The following is a 24,804-nucleotide window of genomic DNA, read 5'->3' as shown; positions in this document are numbered from 1 at the left end:
TTGACAGAAAGAGAGAGAACACAAGTGGGGGTGGGGGAAGGGAGAAGAAGACTCCCCGCTGAGCAGGGAGCGCCAGGTCCCCGGGATCATGACCTGAGCCAAAGGCAGCTGCTTAAGCGACTGAGCCACCCAGCTGCCCCAAACATTTCGTATATAATCTCAAAACAGTTTTTAAGGTGGTTTGAAGCATTTATGGAATTGACATATTAAACCTAAGATTTTAATTAAAAGTGTGAAAGTGATAAATTTACAACCAATGTTTAAATGTCTGGGAAGTCTAAATTGTCAATTCTAAGCTTTGGGGTCTTATGTAAACACTGAAGGAATATTTAGACAAATGTTGATTAATAAAAGGATGTTAAACAGTTAATAATTTCACAACAGGTAAATCAGTCCATACCAAAATCCTACCCCTCCAACCTTGTACAATGAGCTGGATCTGCAGAGGGTCCCAAATACGCATTTATGTTTATAAAAACCCATTTAGATATGGCCCTTTCCCTACACCATTAAAACTAAGCGGTGGCGGGGGTGGGGGGGGCGTCTGGGTGGCTCAGAGGGTTAAAGCCTCTGCCTTCTGCTCCAGTAGTGATCTCGGATCGAGCCCCACATCGGGCTCTCTGCTCAGCGGGGAGCCTGCTTCCCCCTCTCTCTCTACCTGCCCCTCTGCCTACTTGTGATTTCTCTGTCAAATAAATAAATAAAATCTTAAAAAAAAAAAAAAAACTAAACTAAGCGGTGGGGGGTGGGATAAAAACAGACAAAAATTGAGCAAGGAGCTAAAAATCACTTTACATGGGATATGTGAGATCACCTTCCTTACCTTGCTTATTAATCATTGGTAATTAGCCACCTCTGCAGAGGCCCTTAGTTTGCCTCATAACCTGACGGTTTACGTACCGCATAAAATATTCATGATAGTCCGTAAAAGGCAAATCTACGGAGACTGAGAGCAGATTAGTGGTTGCTGGGGGCTCACGATGAGGACAGGGACTTTTTTTTTTTAAGATGCGGGGCTCAGTCCCAGGAACCTGACAGACAAGAGATCACAGGTAGGCAGAGAGGCAGGCAGAGAGAGGAAGGGAAGCAGGCTCCCTGCCCAGCAGAGAGCCCAATGCAGGGCTCGATCCCAGGACCCTGAGACCATGACCTGAGCCAAAGGCAGAGGCTTTAACCCACTGAGCCACCCAGGCGCCCCTATACACCATTTTATATGTTAAATATATATAATATGTGGTATATTATAGATTATATATATTAGTTATCATAATATATATCATATATGTGTTATATATATCATATATCATACAGGTATCTGTATCATATAACTCAACAATGCTGTTACAGAACCAGTAAAATAATTTGACTTTGAAACAGAAAGAATCTGAAATGATTAAGAACTGTGATCTGACAAGAGGAAATGACTGAACGTCATCAGCGTTTGGATGTGGAGACTGGCCAGAACGATGCTAAGATGTTCTCTAAGATGCCATTCATTTCTGCTTTGGAAAGTGAAAAGAAAGCTGCACCTGAGTGGCTCAGTTGGTTAAGAGACTTCCTCTGGCTCAGGTCATGATCCTGGAGTCCTGGGATCGAGTCCTGCATCGGGCTCCCTGCTCGCAGGGAGTCTGCTTCTCTCTCTGACTTTTCCCCTCTTGTGCTCTCTCTCTCTCTCTCATTTTCTCCCTCTCAAATAAATAAATAAAATGTTTTATAAATAAGTAAATAAATGTGAAAAGAAAAATGAAAGGAGGCTGATTATAATAAAGAGTTAAGGTGTAAGGGCCCAAGCTCGCTCTTTTTATCACTTCTAACAGATGAGTTTTTTTTGTTTTTTTTTTTTCTAATATTTTTATTTATTTATTTGACAGACAGAGATCACAAGTAGGCAGAGAGAGAGAGAGAGGGGAGGAAGCAGGCTCCCCACGGAGCAGAGAGCCCGATGTGGGGCTCGATCCCAGGACCCTGGGATCATGACCCGAGCAGAAGGCAGAGGCTTTAACCCACTGAGCCACCCAGGGGCCCCTAACAGATGAGTTTTGTTTTCAAATGTGCATATAGTATTTTTCTTACTGTGGGCAAACTCCGATCTCGAGTCTGCAGCATTTGTACGAATATACTGGGACCCAGCTGATGGAAAAGGAGCATGCCACAATGTCAGTTTACTTATCTAAGAAGAACCCTCTGAGCCACCCAGGCGCCCAATTAAACACCTTCTTAAACAAAGCACAGGGGAAGGGCCCCTGGTGGCTCAGTCAGTTAAGCTTCTGCCTTCCGCTCAAGTCACGATCCCAGGGTCTTACATTGGGCTCCCTGCTCAGCAGGGAGCCTGCTTCTCCCCCTCCCTCTGCCTGCTGCTCCCCCTGCTTGTGCTCTCTCTCTTGCTATCTCTGTCAAATAAATAATTATTAAAAAAAAAATCAGAGGAAATCAGCAAATACTCTGAAACGAAAGAAAACAAGTATGTAACATGTCAGATGAGATGCAGGGAAGGAGCACTCCAGGGGAAATTTATAGCTGTAAATGCCTACATTAAGAAAGGGAGAGAAAAAAAAAAAGAAAAAAAGAAAGGGAGAAGCTCTCAAATTGATAAAACTAATTTTACACATTGAGTTTCAAAACAGGAAAAGAGCAAATGAACTCAAAGCTAAGACAACATAATACTGAAGATTAAAGCAGAGATAAAAGAAATACAGAACAGAAAAATACAGAAGAAACATAAAATTGATTCTTCGGGGGGGAAAAAAACCAGATCCATGAAACTGACAATACTTTAGCTAAACTGACCAAGAGAAAAAGGGTGAAGACTTAAATAACTAAAATCAGATATAATAGTGGGGATATTACTATCAACCTCACACTAATAAAAAGGATTATAAGAGAGTACTAGAACTACTATATGAAAACTAATGAGATAACTAGATCACATGACAAAATTCCTAGAACACGAGAATCACCTAAACTGACCCAAAAGAAATAGAAAACCTCAACAGGGCACCTGGGTGGCTCAGACAGTTGGGTGTCTGCCTTCAGCTCAGGTCATGGTTCCAGGGTCTTGGGATCGAGCCCCGCATCGGGCTCCCTGCTCAGCAGGAAGACTGTTTCTCCCTCTCCCACTCCCCCTGCTTGTGTTCCCTCTCTCACTGTGTCTCTCTCTGTCAAATAAATAAAATCTTTAAAGAAAAAAAAAAAAACTTCAACAAACCTTTAATAAAAGACTGAATAGGTGATCAAAATTTCCCAACAGAGAAAAGTCCAACTCTTAGGGCTTCACTGGTGAATTAAAGCAACATCTGAAGTAGAACTGACACCAATCTTTCTCAAACTCTTCCAAAAAATAAAAGAGTAAGTAACATGACGGAACTCATGGACTCATTCTATGAGGCCAGCATCACCTTGATACCACGGCCAGATTAAGACAACACAGGTTGGGGCTCCTGGGTGGCTCAGTAGGTTAAGCCTCTGCCTTCAGCTCAGGTCATGATCTCAGGGTCCTGGGATCCAGCCCCTCATCGGGCTCTCTGCTCAGCAGGGAGCCTGCTTCCCCTTCTCTCTCTCTGCCTGTCTCTCTGCCTACTTGTGATCTCTGTCTGTCAAATAAATAAATAAAATCTTTAAAAAAAAAAAAAGACAACACAAGAAAAGAAAACCACAGAGCAACATCCCTGGTGAATACGGATGTAAAAATCCTTGACAAAATGCTAGCAAACTGCACCCAGCAGCATATTAAAGGATCATATGCTGTGACCCAATGGGATTTACCCGCGAAACACAAGTGATGATTAACACCAATCAGTGCAACACATCACATTAATAAGACAAAGGGGGGGGGGAACAAATACTGCTCATCTCAGTTAACAGAGAAAAAAAAATCCAACACCCTTTTATGCACAAAAACACTCAACAAACTAGCAACAGAGGAAATTTCCCCAACCTGAGAAGGGCTTCTGTGAAAATCGCACACGTATCGTATCAATGGCCAAAGACTGAAAACTTTAAAACTTTCCACCTGAAATCAGAAACAAGACGAAGATTCTCACTTTTGTTACTCAGCATTGCCCTGGAAGTTCTATCAGACTGATTAATGAAGAAAAGAAATAAAAGGCATCAAAACTGGGGAGGAAGAAGTAAAATGTTCTCTGTTCACACGTGGCGTGATCCTGCATGTAGAAACACTGGAAGAATCTACAAGAAAGCTGCTAGAGGTAATGAACGAGTCCAGCCAGGTTTCAAGGCACAAGATCAACGGAGAGTAGACTGAGCGTTACCGGGGGCTGGAGGGAGGGGAATGGAGCATTACTGCTTAACAGGTACAGGTTTCTATTTGGGGTGATAGGAATGTTTCCGAAAGAGATGGTGGTGATGTTTACCCAACATCGTGAACGTACTGAAGAACAGTTAAAATGGTTAAGACGGCAAGTTTTCTGTGATAGATGCTTTACCACAATTATACTAAATTTACGAACGCATGTTACACTATCTAAGGGAATTGAGCTACCCTGTAAGTTAAACCGGTTTTTTGAGTCCAGTCTGTTCATTTGCGTTGATAAGACATTAGCCCAGCTCTGCTTTACTACACCAGGATGAGCTGCAAAGAACAGTCAGGACTTTTATATCCACAATTTTAATTCATTAAGTATCAATTCTTACAACCGACAGCTGCCAATGGTTTTCTATGACCAAAAGCTGCCTTCGCGGACATAAAATAAAATTTAAAAGATCTCATATGGACCTGTAACTTTTATATTTTGACCAATTTAAATATTTTCTATAATTTTTAAATTTTCTAAGACTAAAAAAAAACAAACAAACCCCACAAAAAACTCCCGGGGTCGGGGGGACAATTCCCCAAACCAGAATTACATCCTTCTGAATAACAAATAACAAAATGTAAGAAATCAAAGTCCTCGTACCTCCCCAGGTGTCGACGTGAATTTTTTTCCACCACACATACAGGAAAAGAAGAGCAGACAGGAGGAACTGGGAAGTGGTGTTTGCCCAGGCAGATCCCCTGAGGGAGAGAACGTGATCATTCCCTGTGAGTGTCTTCTGCGCCAAGTACAAAGAAACAGGCTACCCCTGACGAGCTTTGGCTCCGGAGAATCACAGTCTTTAGAAAAGCCTAGAACCCGGGGACGCCTGGGTGGCTCAGTGGGTTAAAGCCTCTGCCTTTGGCTCAGGTCATGATCCCAGAGTCCTAGGATCGAGCCCCATGTCGGGCTCTCTGCTAAGCAGGGAGCCTGCTTCCTCCTCTCTCTCCCTGCCTGCCTCTCTGACTAGTTGGAATCTCTGTTTATCAAATAAATAAATAAAATCTTTAAAAAAAAAAAAAAGAAAGAAAGAAAAGCCTAGAACCCGGGGATGCCTGGGTGGCTCAGTGGGTTAAAGCCTCTGTCTTCAGCTCAGGTCATGATCTCGGGGTCCTGGGATCGAGAGCCCCGCATCGGGCTCTCTGCTGGGCAGGGAGCCTGCTTCCCTTCCTCTCTCTCTGCCTGCCTCTCTGCCTACTTGTGATCTCTATCAAATAAAAAAATTAAAAAAAAAAAACTAAAAAAGAAAAAAAAAGAAAAGCCTAGAACCTGTGGACTACCTTTTAATGGTCTAAATATAGTACCCACTTAAGATAGACTTGTTTTCTTTCCAGCAACGCTAAATTTTGGAAGAGCCAAAGGTGACCAATCATCATCCGAAAACAAAAGAACATATAAACAGTTGTCACCATTTTTTGTCCTCACAGCCTCAAATAACCCATCAGATAACTTCTTGCGCATAGCTACATGGAGTCTCAAAACACAGCTACTATGTTCAAAATACTGGTCTAAGGTTCGTAGCTGTTTTATTTCTCAGAATTGTAATAAACTTGTTTGCTACTACAAGATAACCTTAGGACGTCCTCCACAGGTATTTTATCCCACGAATACAACGATGCCACATCCTGGCGCGGAGAGCCCGGGGCAGCTTGCTTTCTATTTTTTCACTTCACTCTTCTGACCGATCCTTGAATTTTATCACCGATTAATCCATTCCCGTGGGTTCTTCTCCTCTTACCCAACTACCCCCCCAAAACTGTCCTTTGTAGATTTGTTCGAGAAACTTCCTTTTTTGTTTTTAAGTTTTTTTTTATTTATTTTGTTCAAGAAACCCCTAAGAGAGGGTCTGTAAGGTGCACCTGCAGGGGAAACCCAGACCCCCCCCATTCAGGTGTTTACGTGGACTGACGTCACCAGCTCGCAAACCTGTCGACTCTTTTTTTTTTTTTATTTTATTTATTTATTTGAGAGACAGAGATCACAGGTAGGCAGAGGGGCAGGCAGAGGAAGAGGAAGGGAAGCAGGCTCCCCACTGAGCAGAGAGCCTGATGTGGGGCTCGATCCCAGGACCCTGGGATCATGACCTGAGCTGAAGACAGAGGCTTTAACCCACTGAGCCACCCAGGTGCCCCCTGACTGTCGACTCTTAACCCCCACCCCCACCCCCGGCCAAAGCCTCTTTCAGCATAAAAATGTTACAAAACTTTTTCCCCTGATTATTCTTATACTCCATCTCTCCACTATCCTTTATTTAACGGCTTATATATATATTTCGTACTGCAAATAACAGTAGGAAAGAAATTTTCTATCGCTACCTGGTACCCACAAAAATGTGTACACACGTGCACACACACGCAGGAACAAACGTCCCCTGAAAATACCCCCGTACCTTCTCGTGTTTCCTATTCTATTGCATTTTATTCTACGTCATTCATAATATACCTCATTTTGTAAAGTGTCGATCAGGACCCGCTAAACCAGTTTTCATTTAGGAAGAAACTCGCTGCCCTAAGGCATCCAGGGCTCAGGGCTGCGTCTCCAGACACTGGTGGGACCACGCCCTCCACCTGCCACCTGCGGGGGAGGCTGGCTCTGGGCCAGCGCACACCGAGGTTCAGCTGAGGGACAGACCGACAGCATGGTGCCTCCATGGGACCCTCATGTTCTCGAGCTTCATAAAGATGGAATTGGCTCGATTTCTTACAACTCAGAGAGAGCGGGAGAATCCCCCATCGTGCTCTGCCCCCGCTCCTGCTTCTGCTTAGGTGCCCATCTCCGTCTGCACGGGCTCCTCGGGCTAACTCCAGTCCGACATGCAGGTGCCGGCTCACACAGCACTTCTTCCAGAACATTCTCCCTCATCTCCCCCAACTAAGCCCCTCACTCCCTCCCCAAAGCCTGGGCTGGCTGCCCCTCCTGAGCACCAGCCCTTGCCCCGTCTTAAGGGACACCTGTCAGGGCTCCCTCCCGGGCGGCCTCACTCCCCCATATCCCAGCCCCTGGGACTGGGGCCGGCACCCGGCACGCACTTGGGATTTGGGGGATGAGAGTGTCGCTACTTACACGACGCCGAGGTCCAGGGCGTAGAGCAGGAGGCCGTTCATGCCCACGTTGATCACATTCGCTGCAATCCCAGTGATCACTTGCGGCATGATGATGCCCTAAAATCCCCAAGAAGAAAACAAAAAGCATTTTCAAGAGCTAATCAGGTGGCATGAAATAAGGGAAGACACATATACTGGTCTCTGCCCCGCTCTCTCCCCAGTTCCCAGCACAGAGCTCCTAAATCCCCTGTGATTTCCCCAGCGATAAGAGCACCAGGGGGAGTCCTTTGTTCTAATACATGGTCTTCAACCTGGCTTCTTGACACGGAGTTCCTAAATCCTTTGGAATGTCTTGGGTGATGACACGGAGTTCCTAAATCCTTTGGAATGTCTTGGGTGACAAGGGTGCCCTCTGTCGCAATGAGGGGACTCTCAGTGGGCTCCTGGATGGGAACTGGTCACCAGAAACACCAAGCCAGGGTTAGAAGCTCAACTGTTTCAGCCCCTCTCTCATAATGATCAATCCTGCCTCCCCCAAAAGCACATGATTCGGGAAACTTCCAGGTTGGTGAACGTTAAGGACGTGCTGGGAAGATGGCACCCCTTTCCCACAGATCTCGCCGGCGGGGTGGGTGCTGTGGCCATTTTTTGTCATTTCCTCTGATAATGAACTGGTAGATCGTAAGCAAACTTGTCCTCGGTTCCATGAGTCGCTCTAATTAAATTAGTGGCACCTGAGCAGGGGGTCGTGGAAGCTTCCCGTCTGCGGCCGATCGGTCACCCGGGTGGCGGCCTGGACTTGCCATCGGCATGTGGAGGTGGGGAGGCTAGAAGGTGGGACGAGCCCTCCATCTGCGGGCGGTCCCTGTCCATGCAGGCAGAGAGGGATAGAATCGAATTAAGAGGTAGGCCAGGCAGCTGCTCTAGCGGGACTGTGTGGCTTCAGCCGCAACGCCTCCCGGGGAAGGAGTCGGGTGAGAGCGATGAGACCGGCAGGAGGAAGAGGGAGTCTTCCTGAACAGGGGGGCAATCCAAGTTACGGGGCAGGGGTTTTAAACGACAGCACAGGACCGTCGCCGGCCTGCCTCTCCTCCGGCTCATGCTCACGTTCCCGCCCTCTGACAAATAAAATCTTAAAAAAAAACAACAAAGAGTGGCTTCGGTGCACAGAAGTCACACGAACACAAGCAGGCAGCTCAGGAAAGAGGGACTTGGGAGGGTGGTGTGGTGAGGCAGAGGTCACCCCTCACCTCTGCCCTTGGCCGTCTCCCCTGAGCTGGACAAAATCCATCCACGAGACGGCAGGTCTCCCCAACAAGGAGCCATGGGTAGAATTCCAGGGGAAAAAAAAACCAAAAACCTGTGAATTAGTTTCATAGAAAATGCCCTAAGATTATTTACTCTACATTTCCAGTACCGTGGAGTTAGAAAAGACAAAGAACCTGTACCTGGCTTTGCAAATACCTCGTCTGCAGCTGGAAGAGGAAGGCTGCCTGTAAGAGGAAACCAGAAACGCCCTCGTTAATATCAACGTGTCATTCCAACAGTCCCTCTGAGTTCCGTTTTTCAAGAAGATACTTCCTCTTGATGAGAGACCTCAAAATCGGAGAACCAGAGCCACACCAGTCAATGCAAGCATTCTGTTTGGAATCTTCCAGAAAGGAGTGCCTGACAGAACAGACAAGTCAACCTCTAACTGGCTGAAGCAAAAAATAGCTCACTGCCTTGACATCTGAACAGCTCTGAGGGTACCAATGGTGGGGGGGGGAGGTACATCCCCAAATCCCAGGGGAGACCCGGAAACATCCTGATTAGCTTGCAATCAAGAGTAATCACGGCATAAGGAAGGGAAGTTCTTCCCGTGATCAGTGTGTGTATTTCCTGTAAGCTGCTGGACCTCAAAGCGGTACGAGCTCTGAGAATCAGAAAGGGAGGGATGGCAGGTCCAAGAGATACTTGCGGAACGGACACGGGAACAGCATTATATAAATGAAAGGACGGAGGCACATACACGACCACATTCATGAACTGCTTCACACGATGCAATGAAGGGCGCCTGGGTGGCTCAGTCGGTTGGGTGTCTGCCTTCAGCTCCAGTCCTGATCCCAGCATCCTGGGATCCAGTCCGGAGTTGGGCTCCCTGCTCAGCGGAGAGTCTGCTTCTCTCTCTGCCCCTCCCCCCACTCATCCTCTCACTCTCTCTCTTTCTCACTCCAATCAATCAATCAATGTTTAAAAAATAAAAGATAAAAAAAGAATACCCTTGACACTTACAGGTAGAGCAGGAATAAAAATCATCACATAAATCTGGGCTATCCTGAAATATACAACAAGCAGCCACTGGTTAATGTTCAAACAATTGCTGATCATACTTCCTCAAACTGAATCCATGCAGTACTTTCTAAAAATTAAAACTGAACATAATTTACATGGGGAAATTTAACGCTCTTATGAGACTTTTCCTACAACCCAAATTAACCCTACAGTAGGCGGGCTTCTGGAAAGTCGGACTTCACACCTTCCAGCTAGTTCTTCGCCAGAAAGGTAGAAGGAACACACAGCAACATGAGCTGGAAACTGGGCAAGACTTAGAAACTGAGTCGGGACTGTAGGTGTATCTCACACTGAAGCCAGCCAAACGGTCTTCTAGAAGAGCAGAGATGCCTCCCCGCATCCCACGTACCCTGAAGACAATCCCACAGAGCTTGCTGGAATTATAGCTTAAAAAAAAAACAACACCCCAACTCGTAAAACAAAGGGGAAGGAGACTGTGTTGCTGTTCTGCTTCTGGGAGGAGAGAAGTACTCTGCGGGTTTGCAAAACACACGTTCTTGTCCTGCGTCTTTCCACCCAGGGCACGGCATCAGGTCGCTGTGTCACCCCATGTCACCCTGCGTCCGGTGGTCCCCGCCAGCCCTCTCTCCTGGGGTCCGCACGTCACAGCTTCTGTTTGCCATGGGGTTCAAATGTGGACGCGGGGAAGAGGACCGGACAGCCCCTCACTCTGAACCTGGGGTTCTGACATGAGTGACACTGCTGACCTGGAGACCTCGGGGTCTTGCTTTAAAAGCAGGAGGATGCGCTCCGTGTTGACGAAGACGGCCCAGCACGGAAAACAGCACAGCAGCAAGATAAGGATTCCTCTCTGAAGGATGATCCCCACGCGTTTTAGGTTCTTGCCTCCAAAGGACTCGAGAGAAGAAACACATAATGGTAAAGAACGCCACGGTGTGGGGCGCGTGGGTGGCTCAGTGGGTTAAGCCTCTGCCTTCAGCTCAGGTCATGATCTGAGGCCACGATCAGGGTCCTGGGATCGAGCCCCGCATCGGGCTCTCTGCTCAGCGGGGAGCCTGCTTCCCCCTCTCTCTGCCTGCCGCTCTGCCTGCTTGTGCTCTCTCTCTCTCTGGCAAATAAATAAATAAAATCTTAAAGAAAAAAAAAAAAAACTTGAAACTGACTTATTAAAAAAAAAAAAAAAAAAAGAATGCCACGGTGTGCTGAGAGCCATCTGGGAGAGGCACAGGGCAGGCTGCGTGTCTGGGACCAGGGAGGGGCATGGCAGCTGCCCCCGTGGCCTCCACAGTGAGACGGGGTCGATGATATAACCTGCTGAAGCCTAGGAAGGACGAGAGTACAGAAGCCAGAGCTGAGCAGCCGCCGGGTGGCCAGAGCACGGAGCAGAGAGCCGGCCAGGGGAGGACAGGGCAGGCCCCAGACAGAAGCAGACCCGACCCAGGCCGAGGGGCTGCGACCTCACAGTGGCCTGGCTGAGTCTGGGTCTTGTGGAGCTTTTCCCACGTTCCCTTTCCTTCAAGTAACCAGAATGATTGTCTCCTTCCACACCCAAAAGGGGTCTACCTAAAAGTACAGTACAAGAAGCAATAGAAACAAATTTTTTAAAAAAGCAATATACATGACATATAATATTATGCAGATATTAAAGGGTACGTGTGCACCTACCTCATTCCACGTTCTCCAAAACACGTGGTTTAAAACCATGCAGGTTTTAGAATGGTGTGGATGTGTCAGTGTACACAGATGGAAGTGTTTGTAGGACAGTCACCAAAAAGTTAATAGAGATAACTCAGAAGGTTAAATTTTAGTGATTTTTCCCCCATCTTGTTCAAATATTTTTCTAGGTAACCAGAAGTTTCTATATGTACTTGACCTTTAACTATCTTTTTATTTTATTTTATTTTTTATTAATTTTTTTTTTACAATCTTTTTAAAAGGCTATTTAAGGGGCGTCTGGGTGGTTAGTCGGTTGAGCAGCTGCCTTGGGCTCAGGTCATGATCCAGGGGTCCTGGGATTGAATCCCACATCAGGCTTGGAGAGCCTGCTTCTCCGTCTGCTGCCCCCCCGCCAAGCTTGTGCTCTCTCTCTGTGTCAAATAAATAAAATCTTTTAAAACTAAGAATAAAGGGACGCCTGGGTGGCTCAGTGGTTAAGCGTCTGCCTTAGGCTCGGATCATGATCTCAGACTCCTGGGATCGAGCCCTGAAACAGGCTCTCTGCTCATTGGGGAGCCTGCTTCTCCCTCTGCCCTCCCCCCTGCTTGTATGCATTCTCTCTCTCAAATAAATAAGCATTTTAAAAAATAAAATAAAATAAAAATAAGAGGTTATTAAAATACAGGAAAGGGGCGCCTGGGTGGCTCAGTGGGTTAAGCCTCTGCCTTCAGCTCAGGTCATGATCTCAGGGTCCTGGGATCGAGCCCCACATCGGGCTCTCTGCTCAGCAGGGAGCTTGCTTCTGCCTCTCTCTGCCTGCCTCTCTGCCTACTTGTGATCTTTCTCTCTCTCTCTGTCAAATAAATAAATAAAATCTTTTTAAAAAATAAAAATCCAGGAAACAACGTGCTATCATGGAATACATTTACTAATACAGAAGAATGCCCATTATATATTGATAGATGGTGAAATAAGTCATAGATATAGTCTTTGTTTTTTTAAAATATGAATAAAAATAAATGGTGCAAAAAAAAAGGACAAAAAACTAGTTCAAAATAAAAATTCACATCCTACACCATGCCAATCCAGAGCTAACTTGAGCTTAAATTGCATTAATTCCTTTAGAGCCATGTTTGGCTTAGCCCATAGAAACCATCTCGGACACCTTCATGCACAAATTGCCACGGAGCTGCACAACAGCTCAGGAGACACCACATATGCCCAGGGCTGCTCCCTCCTTGGGACACAACCCTGTCCTCACTCTTCCAAGCATTGGGTTTGAAGGTAGGACCCATTCGTCATACATCCACCCACCCATCTATCCACCACCCATCCATCATCCATCTACCCAACCATCCATCCACCATCCACACAACCAGCTATCCAAGCATCCATCCACCATCCACCCAAACATCTATCCACCTGTCCATCCATCATCCATCTACCCAACCATCTGCCCACAGCATCTACCCATCTCTGCCTGCTTCCCTGCCTTCCTGTCACTCATTCAACAAACTTCCAGGGTATAGAAAGCACAAGGCTGAACTTAGGGATTCAAAGACTGAATGGGATAAAGCCTTTCTCCCCAAGCATCTCGGATCCTATAGGGGAAACCACTATGCTTCTAAAGTAGGCGGGTGAGGGTGCCTGGGTGGCTCAGTGGGTTAAGCCTCTGCCTTCAGCTCAGGTCATGACCTCAGGGCCCTGGGATCGAGTCCCGAATTGGGCTCTCCACTCAGCAGGAAGTCTGCTTCCCTCTCTCTCTCTCTCTGCCTGCCTCTCTGCCTATTTGTGCTCTCTCTGTCAAATAAATAAATAAAATCCTAAAAAAAAAAAAAAGAAAAAAAGAAGTAGGTGGATGAGATGGAAGACAGACCCAGGAGTGAAAGGCCTGGACCAGAATCTGAGTCTCCTCTGATTATGCTAGCACACCCAGCCAGAATTCCCAACCCCATGACAGCCAGTGAGGACGGGGAGAAATGAGCAGATTCTCTGCTAACATATGGAGCTGGGAGATTTAAAGGATTCTGACTTGAGGACGGTGTATTCTTGTGAGAGAAACAGTTCAGGTGGGAAAGCCTGATGAGTTTAGTTCTGGTCGAGCTGAGTTTAAGATGTTTGGAACGTGACCAACATTCAAGCCTGGCCCTCAGGAGAGAGGCAGGGGCGGGAGATGGACATGTGAGTCTTCAACACCGGGCGAGGGAGGGCGGTTTTAGGGTGGGAGAGATCGTAACAGGAAAGAAAAAGGGAAGCCCCACCTGAGCACACAGGCCCCGAGGACACAGTTAGGGAAGCCGACTCTCCTTATATCCAGTCACCAGCAGCATGGTATTTGACAAATAAAAGGCAACAAAAACCACAGAGGGGACAGTCCCCTACGTGGTCTCCCACAGGAAAGGTAACTGACCGAAACGGGTCCTCACCTGAGACATCAGAGTGTCGCAAGCGGAGGCCAAGCCAGTTCCCACGGAAATCCCGATGACGTTCACCACCTGCAAGGAACGACACAGAGCTTCCGCCAGCACCCCGGGGACCGACGGGGACAGCGGCTCCCCCCACACCAAGGAGTGAACATCTCCTAGAAGCAAGCGGAAGGCTTTCTCCTTCGGGTCGAACGGCTGACTGTCAACTCTAAACAGAAATGCAGCCTCTGACGAGAGGATCACAGTCCCTTCGTGTTGACTAGGGTGTCTTACCACCTAAGTTTTCTCTGCACAGCACTCGTTGCGATGTCTCTGTAAAGAAATGAGGTTGTGACCGGCAGCTGACAGCAAGGACCCTGGTCCTCGATGTGCATTTCGTAATAGCAACGGCAAACCCGTCCTGAGCAGGTGCCACAAGCTTGCCACAAGTTCCAGAAAGCTGCGGCCATCCAGGTGGTGGCCTGAGGCCGGGAAGGCTGGCCCCGGGCTTTAATCCTTTAGCGAGACACGGGGACTCGTTCTGGGTCACCTACTGGCTTCGGCCTCAGCCTGGGCCCCTGACGATGGAGGGCACAGCCCAACGTGCTCTTTTGCAGTGGCCAGTGGGGGCTAGGGGGGAGCTGGAGGCCCTCGTTTTCATCCCCCGTCTCACCTTTAGCAGGGAGATCGACCCCCGGTGAGTTAATTTCTTGGCTGAACAAGATCATGGACTCCAGCCCCCTGGGGAGTCGGCAACAGGCCACTTGCAGAGCAAGTCCCCAGGCCCTGCCCGGTCCAGGGCACAGCAGGAGGCACCCACGCCAAGACACACCGTGCTCTGCCTGCCAGCCCGGGCAGTGTCAAGGTTTAAAACTCCAAACACTCCTCGGCCTTCCAGGAAAAGACAGGGAAACCCCCCTATTCCTCTTCCTGGAGGGCTCCGAGTCTCTCCCCAGGTGAGGGCCCTTGTCAGTGTCTGCCCTGATTCCCGTCAAGGGCTGCTAACCCCGAGCTCTGACGTCACCCCCTCCCCATACAGTGACAGCCTGTATGCTCAGCCGGTTCCAGACTTGCCCCTGTACCTCCGTGGCAAGCTGTCCAGGACACCGTCTTCCAACTTCACCAAAGGAGGCGAGAGACATTCCTCTGACTCGGTATCAGAAAGGTCGTCCTTGGGACGCCTGGGTGGCTCAGTTGGTTAAGCGGCTGCCTTTGGCTCAGGTCATGATCCCAGAGTCCTGGGATCAAGTCCCACATCAGGCTCCTTGCTCAGCAGGGAGCCTGCTTCTCCCTCTGCCTCTGCCTGCCTCTCTGTCTGCCTGTGCTCACTCTCTCTGACAAATAAATAAAATCTTTAAAAAAAAAAAAGAAAGGCCATCCTTCCCCCCCAAGTACAGGGCTCCATAATATCTTGGGCATGTTGGGAATTTCTGGAAACTACCAGGGTGGGGAGTCCAGAGTACAATTTGCACCTTCTCAGGTGCTAACCACTCCCAGCTGAGTCTTTTTCTACCCACGTTTCTTTGACCCTAAACTACCAGCTATTTATTTATCCTTCTGTCTTGGAAGTATTTTTATAAACCAACTCAAACTTTTCAGGAAGCAAGGTGGGCTATAAGTAAATGTTCCCAGGGGGCGCCTGGCTGGCTCAGCTGGTAGAGTATGGGACTCTTGGTCTTGGAGTCGTGAGTTTGAGCCCGGTAAGGGGGAGAGATTACTTTAAAAAAATATTTTTAATGTTCTTTTATTTAAAAAAACAAACACTTTGGGGCGCCTGGGTGGCTCGGTCATTTAAGCATCTGCCTTCGGCCCAGGTCATAACCCCAGGATCCTAGGATAGAGCCCTACATTAGGGTCTCTGCTCAGCTGGGAGCCTGCTTCTTCCTTGCCCTTCCTCCTGGTTGTGCTTTCTCTCTCTCTCTCTCTCTTGTTCTCAAATAAATAAATAAAATCTTTTAAAAATATATTTTTTTAAAAAACACACTTTGATAAATCCTCTCATTCCACCGAAAATTTTTCATAAGGCAGAACATTTTTAAATGTATCCAGCTTTCAAGAATAGTTTTTTTTTTTTAAGATTTTATTTATTTGACAGAGAGAGGGAACATAAGCAGAGAAAGTGGGAGAGGGAGAAGCAGGTCTCCCACCAAGCAGGGAGCCCAAGGTGGGGCTCGATCCCAGGAACCCGGGATGAAGACCTGAGCCAAAGGCAAATGCTTAGCGACTGACCCACCCAGGCGCCCCTCATGAATAATTTTCTTGATACTGGGCCTGCTGTCTTCTTAGCAATTAGTTATAGCTTAACAGCTGGTTAAAAACATAGTCTAACCACCCATTGCTTAAGGAAGGACAAGCACAGACCCCTTGACGTCGAACCTTAGCTACAGAAATTCCTCTTTTTGGAATACACCAACCTTCCCACGTTCCCTTTTCAGGCCTATTACCTGAATTTTAGGTTTCTATTCACTCTGTACCTATGAATTTTTTCTTCAAAACATAGAACTCTTCTTACGCTCTTATCATCAGGTGCTTTGGGATGGAAAAGCGTGAAAGAACAGCGCTGGGAAGGTCATGCCCAGGACATGCCCAGGACATGCCCAGCTCACAGTTCCCCGAAGCTATGTCCTTCTCTGAAATGTCCACTTGGGCCAGATCTGGGCCAGGAACCAGGCTCGGCAAAGCTTAACATGAGCCGCCCAGTCGACAGGAGGGCACGCTGGGACATAGAACGTGGCAGAGCCCCAGAAGGACAGGCCGTGCCCGGGGCTTCCAAGAAAGCTTTCTGCAGACGCCCCAAAGCCACGTCTAGAAGCATACGCCCCAGCTTCCCATGCAAGTCACAGAATGCAGTGGGCACCCACAGGCAGGACACCCCGTGCCTGGATTTCTCTGTCTGGTGACGGGAGCAATGAAGGGGGTTAAGCCAGGAGGTGCCTTGATTTTTTTTTTTTTTAAGATTTTATTTATTTATTTGACAGACAGAGATCACAAGCAGGCGGAGAGAGGAAGGGAAACAGGCTCCCCACTGAGCAGAGAGCCCGATGCGGGGCTCGATCCCAGGACCCTGAGATCATGACCTGAGCCGAAGGCAGAGGCTCCAACCCACTGAGCCACCCAGGCACCGCCCCCCCCCCTTTTTCTTTTTTCTAACGGCTGGGACTGGAGGAGGATGAGATGGGAGTCAGAGCCAGAGGAGGGGCGGCCCAGGGCTGGCAGGAAGTGTGAAGGCCAGGCCAGGACAGTGATAGCAGGAAACAGAAGAGGAAGAGTCATTTTAAGAAATTTGGGACAGGGGCACCTGGGTGGCTCAGTGGGTTAAGACTCTGCCTTCGGCTCAGGTCACGATCTCAGGGTCCTGGGATCGAGCCCCCCATCGGGCTCTCTGCTCAGCAGGGAGCCTGCTTCTCCCTCTCTCTCTGCCTGCCTCTCTGCCTACTTGTGATCTCTCTCTCTGTCAAATAAATAAATAAAATCTTAAAAAACAAAAACAAAAACAAAAACCAGAGGGGAGGGTTTAGGTACTCCCAGGGAAGATGGTCACTCGAGCTTCACACATTTTCTGAGTGTGAGGGGGTCCTGGCCTACTCAAGCCAACAGCTCCTGAGCCGGTTAGACACGGGAGGGGGCACCTTGGTCAGGGAGGGAGACACAAATCTGAGAGGCACCCACGGAGAGGAGGAAGGAGGGGAAGAGACACAGGCACACCTGTCAGAGGGTGGCAGGAGAACCGAGGAGGATCAGCAGAGGAAGCAGAGAGGACGCCAGGGGTGGCAGGGAGGCCCGGTGAGGGGGAGGCCGCGAAAGAAGGCAGAGCGGGGTGTCACGGGCAACATTAGGGCACGTGAAACGGAGTGGTGGAGAAACACAGGCCAGCCTGCAAAGGGGAGAAAAGGAAATGAAGACCTAAGACTTTCTGGCCAAGAGCATAAGCGGCTAGAGGCCAGACAGGGGGTTGGGCAGGGGGATGGGGGCTGGAGGTGTTTTACAGAAAAGGAGAAACTCGGATATGTTTCCCTTAGTGCAGAGGGACCAAGTAAAGAGAAGAAATGGAAGAAGAAGGATGGTTCTGGAACACAGGCGGAAGGCTGGTCTCGAACAGGGGAGTAAAGGAGGTCTGGCGTTGACGGGCAGACGAGGGGGTGTCAGGCAAGGACTGACCGACCCACGATCCTGGGAGGGAGAGAAGACCGAGGGACCATAGCACGGGACGAGCCCACAAGGTCAAAGGCAGGTAGGTGTGGAGAGTTGACGGGACAAGGATAAAACGTTGCCAGCGGGAGAGTAAAGTTTAAAACATCTACAGGAGGTCCATGCTGTGGGACAAAATGTGCAGTGTGTGAGCCCTAGAGTAGATCTGGGGGGCCCTGGAAGCCAGTGAGATGGAGGGACACGGGGCCCACCCCACGTCCAAGGAGATGAGCACCCAGGTGCTGGGGTGTTTGCTGAACACTGAGGAGGCCCCGTACTGGCCACTGGACATCCTGGCAGGGAAAAGTAGAGGATGTTGTACTTGGAGGGAATGGTCAGACATAGGCACTGCAAAAAGACAGTCTATTCGATAAAGGGTGTTGGGAAAGCTGGACAGCCACAGGCCAAAGAACGGGACTGGGCCACTTTCTTACACCATACACAAAAAATAACTCCAAATGGATTAGGGGCCTGAACGCAAGACCTGAAGCCGTCAGACTGCTAGATGAAAACATAGGCGGTAAGCTCTATGACACTGGCGTTGGTAATGATTTTTTGGATTTGACACCAAAAACAAAGGCAATAAAAGCCAAAACAAGCCAGTGGGACTACACCACGCTCAAAAGCTTCTACCCCGTAAAGGAAACCACCAACAAAATGCAAAGCCAACCTACAGAATGGGAGAAAATATCTACAAATCGTGTATCTGGTAAAGAGCTCATCTCCAGTCTCCTTTTTTTTTTTTTTTAGATTTTATTTATTTGACAGAGATCACAAGTAGGCAGAGAGGCAGGCAGAGAGAGAGAGGAGGAAGCAGGCTCCCTGCCGAGCAGAGAGAGAGACCGATGCGGGGCTCAATCCCAGGACCCTGAGATCATGACCCGAGACGAAGGCAGAAGCTTTAACCCCACACCGTGTTCACTGCAGCATTATTCCTAAGCCAAGATAGGGAAACAACTCAAATGTCCACTGATGGATACACGAATAAAGAAAATGTGGTCCACACCCACGTGTGCAAGCTCGTGCGAGCACGCACAGTATGACTCAGCCATAAAAAAGAAGGAAATCTTGCCTTTTGTAACGACACGGATGAACCCTGAGGGCATTATGCCAAGTGAAATAAGCCAGTCAAAGACAAATGCTATAGCATCTCACTTATATGTGAAATCTGAACAAAAGAAAACTAAACACATAGATACAGAGGGCAGACTGGGGATTATGAGAGACTGGGGGGTGGGCTGGGGGCCGAGGAGCCGGGTAAAGGCAGTCAAAGGGCATAAGGTTCCAGCGACAAAATATGTAAATGTGGGAATACAAAGCACAGCACAGTGACTATGGTTAATAATACTGTATTGCACATTTGTAAGTTACTAAATCTTGGAAGATGTCATCACGTGGAAAAAAGTCTTGTGTTTAGTGACAGATGTTAACTAAACGTATAATGGTGATTATTTCACAATATATACACATATCAAATTGTTATATTAGACACCTGTATGTCGATTATTATAGCTCAGTAAAAAAAAATTAATTAAAAGAAGTTTTTAAGAAAAGACACTGGGAAAGAAAGGCTTGGAAACCTGAAGGTAGACCCCTACCCCCCACTGTGGGCCCTATGGAGAAACAGGGAGAAAGTGTCCCTTCAAGTTTCCAATAATAACCCAGTATTAATAACTGTTCACAGCCAACATAATGACCAGGAGTTCAAGGTGTCTTGGGGGTCACAGGGACCTATGGGGGGGTCAAGTTCATCCACAGTTAACAGTGGGTCTATAAAGCTTCTCTTGCTTTCTTGGCTCTTTCTAGAGGCCCCATGTAAACTTTGAAAGGAAGCAGAAATATCTCTTCACCTGAATTAGTGCACTCAATGACAGACCTGTAAATAAAACGACTTATTCCACATAGTGAGGTCATCCCAGCCATAAAGCCGACCAGAAACTTCGGCGGTCCGGCCCCCATCTCAGGGCACAGACCCACCTCCAGTGGGGGCGGAGGGGACATTTTCTAAGACTGGGAGATCCACCTTGCCGTCACCCCTTGGAAGGGTTTTTCACTTTCCCTGAAAGCCTGGATGAAAGGGAAGAGCGAGGCCCCTTTCCGTTACATCACTCACAAAAACCCAGGGACAAAAGACCTGGAAGGAGGTGCCATTTCAACCCACGGCCCACGGGGAGCCACTTTAGGACGAGTGTGAAATACTGCGCCCATCGCGAGCTGTGTAATTCGAACCAGTGGCCGACAACCTTCATTACCTCTAGGTTCTTTGGTTTGATTTTGTAACGGGGGGGGGGGGGGGGAAGGCATTTCTGTCCGTTTCCCCGGCACGATTTCTATCATTGCCACCAATTCCCTGCGATCCCTGGCGGGAGGGTTACCAAGACGCGCACACGCCTGGACACAACCTTCTTTCAATCCTCAGACAAGGCGAAGACAGGAACCCCTGGGTCAAGTCCGAGCGGGCGAGGGAAGACCTCCGCCGTCAGACAACGCCGGTTCCGAGGCTCCACCACGGGGTCGACCCCGAAGGACAGAGGCGAGGGGCGGACACCTACCGACACCGCGAGCGTGACGGCGTCCAGCTCGACTCTGCCCAGATGCCCGCAGAAGATGGAGCTGACGACGCTAATGAGGAAGATCATCAGCTGCGCCAGGAACTGCCGAGGGAAAAGGAAGGGGAGCGCGAGCGTGACGCCGAGCCCGCGCGGGGGAGGCTCCGGGAGCGCCGGCCGCAGGCGCTGCGCTGCGCCCGGGCCGGGCCGCCGTCGCGGGGCCGCGGGGCCGCGCACTCACCACGGGGCCCGCGAGCGCCACCAGCGCGGCCGCCTCGCGTCGCACGTCGGGCGGCAGCGCGCCCCGCAGGCCCCGCAGGCAGCCGCGCCAGCCGGGGGCGTCGGGCGGCTGGGCGCTGTCCCGGGGGGCGATGGCGGCGGCGACAGTGGCGGCGGCGACAGCGGTGGCAGCGACAGCGGTGGCGGGGGGCTCCATGCTGGCGCTGGCAGTGGTGCGCGGGAGGCGGCGGTGGGCTGGGGGCGGCCCGGCCCCGCCCCGCGCGCCCTGGGACCGTCCCACCTGCACAAGCGGTCGGAGGGGAGGCGGGGGAGGGAGGGGGCGGGCCGCGCCCGGGACACCAGGGACGCCCCAGCCAACCGTCGCGGCCCAGAGACCCCCGGGGGCTGGGGGCGGGGGCCCCGAGGGGCCGCACACGGTGCGGGGAGCTGGAGGCCGCGTGGAGTGGGGGGCTGGGGGCCTCGCGAGGACAAAGGAGACTGTGGATCGTTACAGTGAAATGTGCGGAGGCGGGGGTTGGAGAGGGCGAATTCGTAATTCCACCCTGCGCACCTCTGGAGCCCGCGGCTGCCCTTTCAGGTGACCCCTCCCTCTGCCTCGGGTTACGGGTGTATTCAAGTATCCCCCGGGGGTGCGCTCCTCGCAGGCTGGTTGGGACCAGGAGATAAGCCTCTCCACCCCCCCATCCCGGGGGCTCCTACCGGAGGAAGAAAAGCAGACACCGTGAGAAGTCCCTAGAAGGCTAGGGAGTAGGTGTCCGGGGACCATATGAATTGGGTGTGTATGAACTTGCTAACGAGCGGGGAGAGGGGATGTTGCCGGGGGCCCAACCTTCAGGGCCGCCTTTATCTTGGTCCCCGCAAAAAAATGATCCTCTAGGAAGAAGAAAGCATTTTAGGTGGAGATGCCTTAAGGTGGCGCTGGGTACTTTTTTACTCGTGGTAGCAAACTTCAGATCTGGTCCACTATCTGTTCTTCCAGGGCAAAGACCAGGCCTAGCTCTTTGTATCCATCCAAGCACCCAGTGTACTTCATACTGAGGCTTGCTGTGCTAAGGGGTGGGCCCCACTCCAGGAAGGCTGAGTCCAAGTTCTACGTGTCCACTACTTAATCCAAGGCCACTACTGAGGTCTCCTGCTCTGATTCCCCTGGGAGAGATTAGCAATGGTTTGACTGTCAGAGCTCCAGAGACTTCCCTAACTATTCTCCAAGGCCCCAGGTTGAGGGGTGGGGAGAGACAAGGGAGCATTCACTGAAACCTCACCCTGTTGAGACAGAACCCCACAAAACTTCCTGGATACACCATGCTTGCCACCAAAGCTGAAGTGCCTTTTTTCTTCTTTTAAGATTTTATTTGACAGAGAGCCCAAGTAGGGGGAGTGGCTGGCAGAGGGAGTGAGAGAAGCAGGCTCCCTGCTTAGCTGGATGTGGATGTAGGGTTTGCTCCCAGGACCCTGGGATCATGACCTGAGCCAAAGGCAGATGCTTAACCAACTGAGCCACCCTGGTGCCCAGCTGGGGCACCTTCTTTTTTTTTTTTTTTTAAAGATTTTATTTAATTTGACAGACAGAGATCACAGGTAGGCAGAGAGGCAGGCAGAGAGAGAGGAAGGGAAGCAGGCTCGCCGCTGAGCAGAGAGCCCGATGTGGGACTCGATCCCAGGACCCTGGGATCATGACCAGAGCTGAAGGCAGAGGCTTTAACCCACTAAGCCACCCAGGCGGCTGGGGCACCTTCTTAAAGACAAAGACCCAAACAGAAGATGAAAGGGGCCCGCCCAGGACCCAGCCTCCCCTCTCCTAGACCCCTCTCTTCATTTCTTCTACCTTCCAATTTAACAATCCCCCCGCCCCCCTTCTATCAACATGAGAAACGGTCTGACTTCTTCCTTTGCCTGAATGAGCTCTTCAAACCCTGTATTCGAATTTTAAATTTTAATTTAACAAGTTTAACAAATTTAAAACAAATTCAAAATTGAAACAGATTTTAAGACAGGAAGCGTGCTCATCAATGCCCTCTGACTCCTTTCTGCTTAACCCTAGGTCTTCTCCCTTTCCGGTTTCTCAAGCGACGCCAGGGCTCACAGCTCCTGTGATCTGGATATTAACGAATGCCATTGGCCCATTGAATCATCGCTGAAGGCACGAGGAAAGATATGGTGCAAAATATTTTTTAAATAACTCAAGACAGTAGGAAACCTGAAGCTCTCAGTACATGGGTTTTAACTAAAGAAACACTCAGCGTAACAAGTAACCGGCAAAGTCGTACCTGAATGCAGTCAGTACGCAGTGGTCCTTGGTTAAGACAATGGCACATGAGCTCAATCATCGTCACTCTGAACTTTCCGACATTGCCTTGGACGGGAACATAATTTGTACCTTAGTTCCTTTTCTTCATGAGAAAACATGACTTGGAACTCATAATTCTTGAAACCCACGAGCCCAGTTGAAACTAACTTAACTGAAAACAAATTCCCACCGTGGGGCCTATGAATTATTTGTCAGCTCAGAAGTATCACTTGTCCTGACACTCTCTCTCTCTCTCTCTTTTGCCTATCACTCAACTCTGACATACACTCTCACTAAAATCCCTACAATCAAGACCAAAATGACCCCCAGGAGCAGAAACCCCCGCCACAGCACCAAATGCTTCCCAGTCCAGTCAGTCGTGTCCCTTGGCTGGGCCTGAACATCTTCTTCTTGGTGCCTCTGCTGGTCCAACTGGGTCTCGTGTTTTCTCCTCACATCTTTCACTGAAATTCCTCCACGGTTCCTGGGGCCCCCTGAAGGGAAAAAGGAACTTAGTTAGCAGTCCAAAAGGATTTTTTTCCCCTAGGTATAAAAGATGCCATATAGGGGCGCCTGGGTGGCTCAATGGGTTAAGCCTCTGCCTTTGGCTCAGGTCTTGATCCCAGGATCCTGGGATCGAGCCCCACATGGGGCTCTCTGCTCAGCAGGGAGCCTGCTTCCTCCTCTCTCTCTCTGCCTACTTGTGATCTCTCTCTGCCAAATAAATAAATAAAATCTTAAAAAAAAAAAGTTGCCATATATACATGTTACTCGTCAGAGGAAAGTTTATTCAGAAAGCAGTTGCAACCTTGGATACATAAAAGAAATTCCATTTCAGAGTTCCCCTCCGCTCACTCACTCACAAACTCTGACTGGATCCTACTGTTGTCGGCCTGGGTCTTCTAGGGAGCTCGCCCCCCACCCCACAGGAACTAGAGAAATACGGGGCCTCTCGAAGTGAAGGTTCATAGGGGAAGTTTTCAGGGGGCCAACACTCGTCTAATGAGCAGTCCCGAAGGAGAGCAAGACCAACAGAGTAGAAAATAACCAAAGAAAGAATCCAAGGGCATCCCCAGAACTGAAGAGAGATGTGGATCGAGTCAGAAGCCCTACTGAGCATCCCCCAGGATAGTGACAGACGTATGTCGTCTTCCCACACTTCCCGAGGGAAAAATAAGGGCAGTTAACCTAAGGGAACGAGAATAAGATAGGCATCAGACCTCTTTGTAAGCACAGTGGGTATCAGTTGTGAGAGAAAGGAATTTCAGAGTAACACCAGCTCTCACTCTCACAAAATGCTTTCTCCTGGGGTGGGGGAAGTGGGCTTCTCCCTCTCCCTTGGCCCCTCCCCCCTCCTCATGTTCTCTCTCAAATAAATAATCTTTTTTTAAAAATGTGCTTTCTCCACATCAGGCATCGTTCTCAGCCCTTCACATATACGAAGCTCACTTGCCTCTCAAGACAGCAGCATGAGGTACTAGGGAGTATTAGCACCCTGCTTTTATAAATGGCAAATGGCAGACAGGAGAAAACTTGGACCAACCATCCTCTGAAGACAGTTACAAAAGCTGGACAAGATAAGTGAAAAGTATCATCTCGAAGGTGTCAAGAGTGCTTACCAAGGTAATGGAAAGTCATCAGGGCAAGATCGAGGGGAAGCTGGAGACCCAGAGTTGGGAGCCAGCCTTTGGAGCCTCTTTGGACCTGAGAGTTCTCCATTGGGATGGACCAATGCTTTTCGGAGTTCAGTCCCTACCCAGATAAACCCCTCTGACTTCAGGCTGGACCTCAAGGGCTGCATCCAAGAATTAAGGACGGACCAGAAGCCAA

General features: G+C 49.3%; 2 protein-coding genes across 2 annotated transcripts in view; both read right to left on the bottom strand.

Moving 5' to 3' along the window:
* LOC308357114 (multidrug and toxin extrusion protein 2-like) overlaps nt 1-23,014 on the bottom strand; it is a gene marked incomplete at its 5' end in the record, with an annotated part of 59,215 nt that extends 36,201 nt beyond the window's left edge. Inside the window, 9 exons of the mRNA XM_080826603.1 lie at nt 4,914-5,011; nt 7,374-7,471; nt 8,803-8,847; nt 9,629-9,671; nt 10,396-10,544; nt 13,732-13,800; nt 20,451-20,552; nt 20,689-20,967; nt 22,955-23,014. Coding sequence (XP_080682729.1) covers nt 4,914-5,011; nt 7,374-7,471; nt 8,803-8,847; nt 9,629-9,671; nt 10,396-10,544; nt 13,732-13,800; nt 20,451-20,552; nt 20,689-20,967; nt 22,955-23,014 — 943 coding nt within the window. The remainder of the gene's footprint in view (nt 1-4,913; nt 5,012-7,373; nt 7,472-8,802; nt 8,848-9,628; nt 9,672-10,395; nt 10,545-13,731; nt 13,801-20,450; nt 20,553-20,688; nt 20,968-22,954) is intronic.
* Nucleotides 22,230-24,804, bottom strand: part of LOC308357369 (multidrug and toxin extrusion protein 1-like) — a 53,448-nt gene continuing 50,873 nt past the window's right edge. Inside the window, exon 17 of the mRNA XM_080826892.1 lies at nt 22,230-23,468. Within this exon, the coding sequence (XP_080683018.1) occupies nt 23,242-23,468 (227 nt within the window). The 3' untranslated portion in view covers nt 22,230-23,241. The remainder of the gene's footprint in view (nt 23,469-24,804) is intronic.

Source organism: Martes martes (genome assembly GCF_963455335.1).
Source record: "Martes martes genome assembly, chromosome: 16".
NCBI classification, from domain to species: domain Eukaryota; kingdom Metazoa; phylum Chordata; class Mammalia; order Carnivora; family Mustelidae; genus Martes; species Martes martes.
This window is presented reverse-complemented; position numbering and strand designations above follow the sequence as displayed.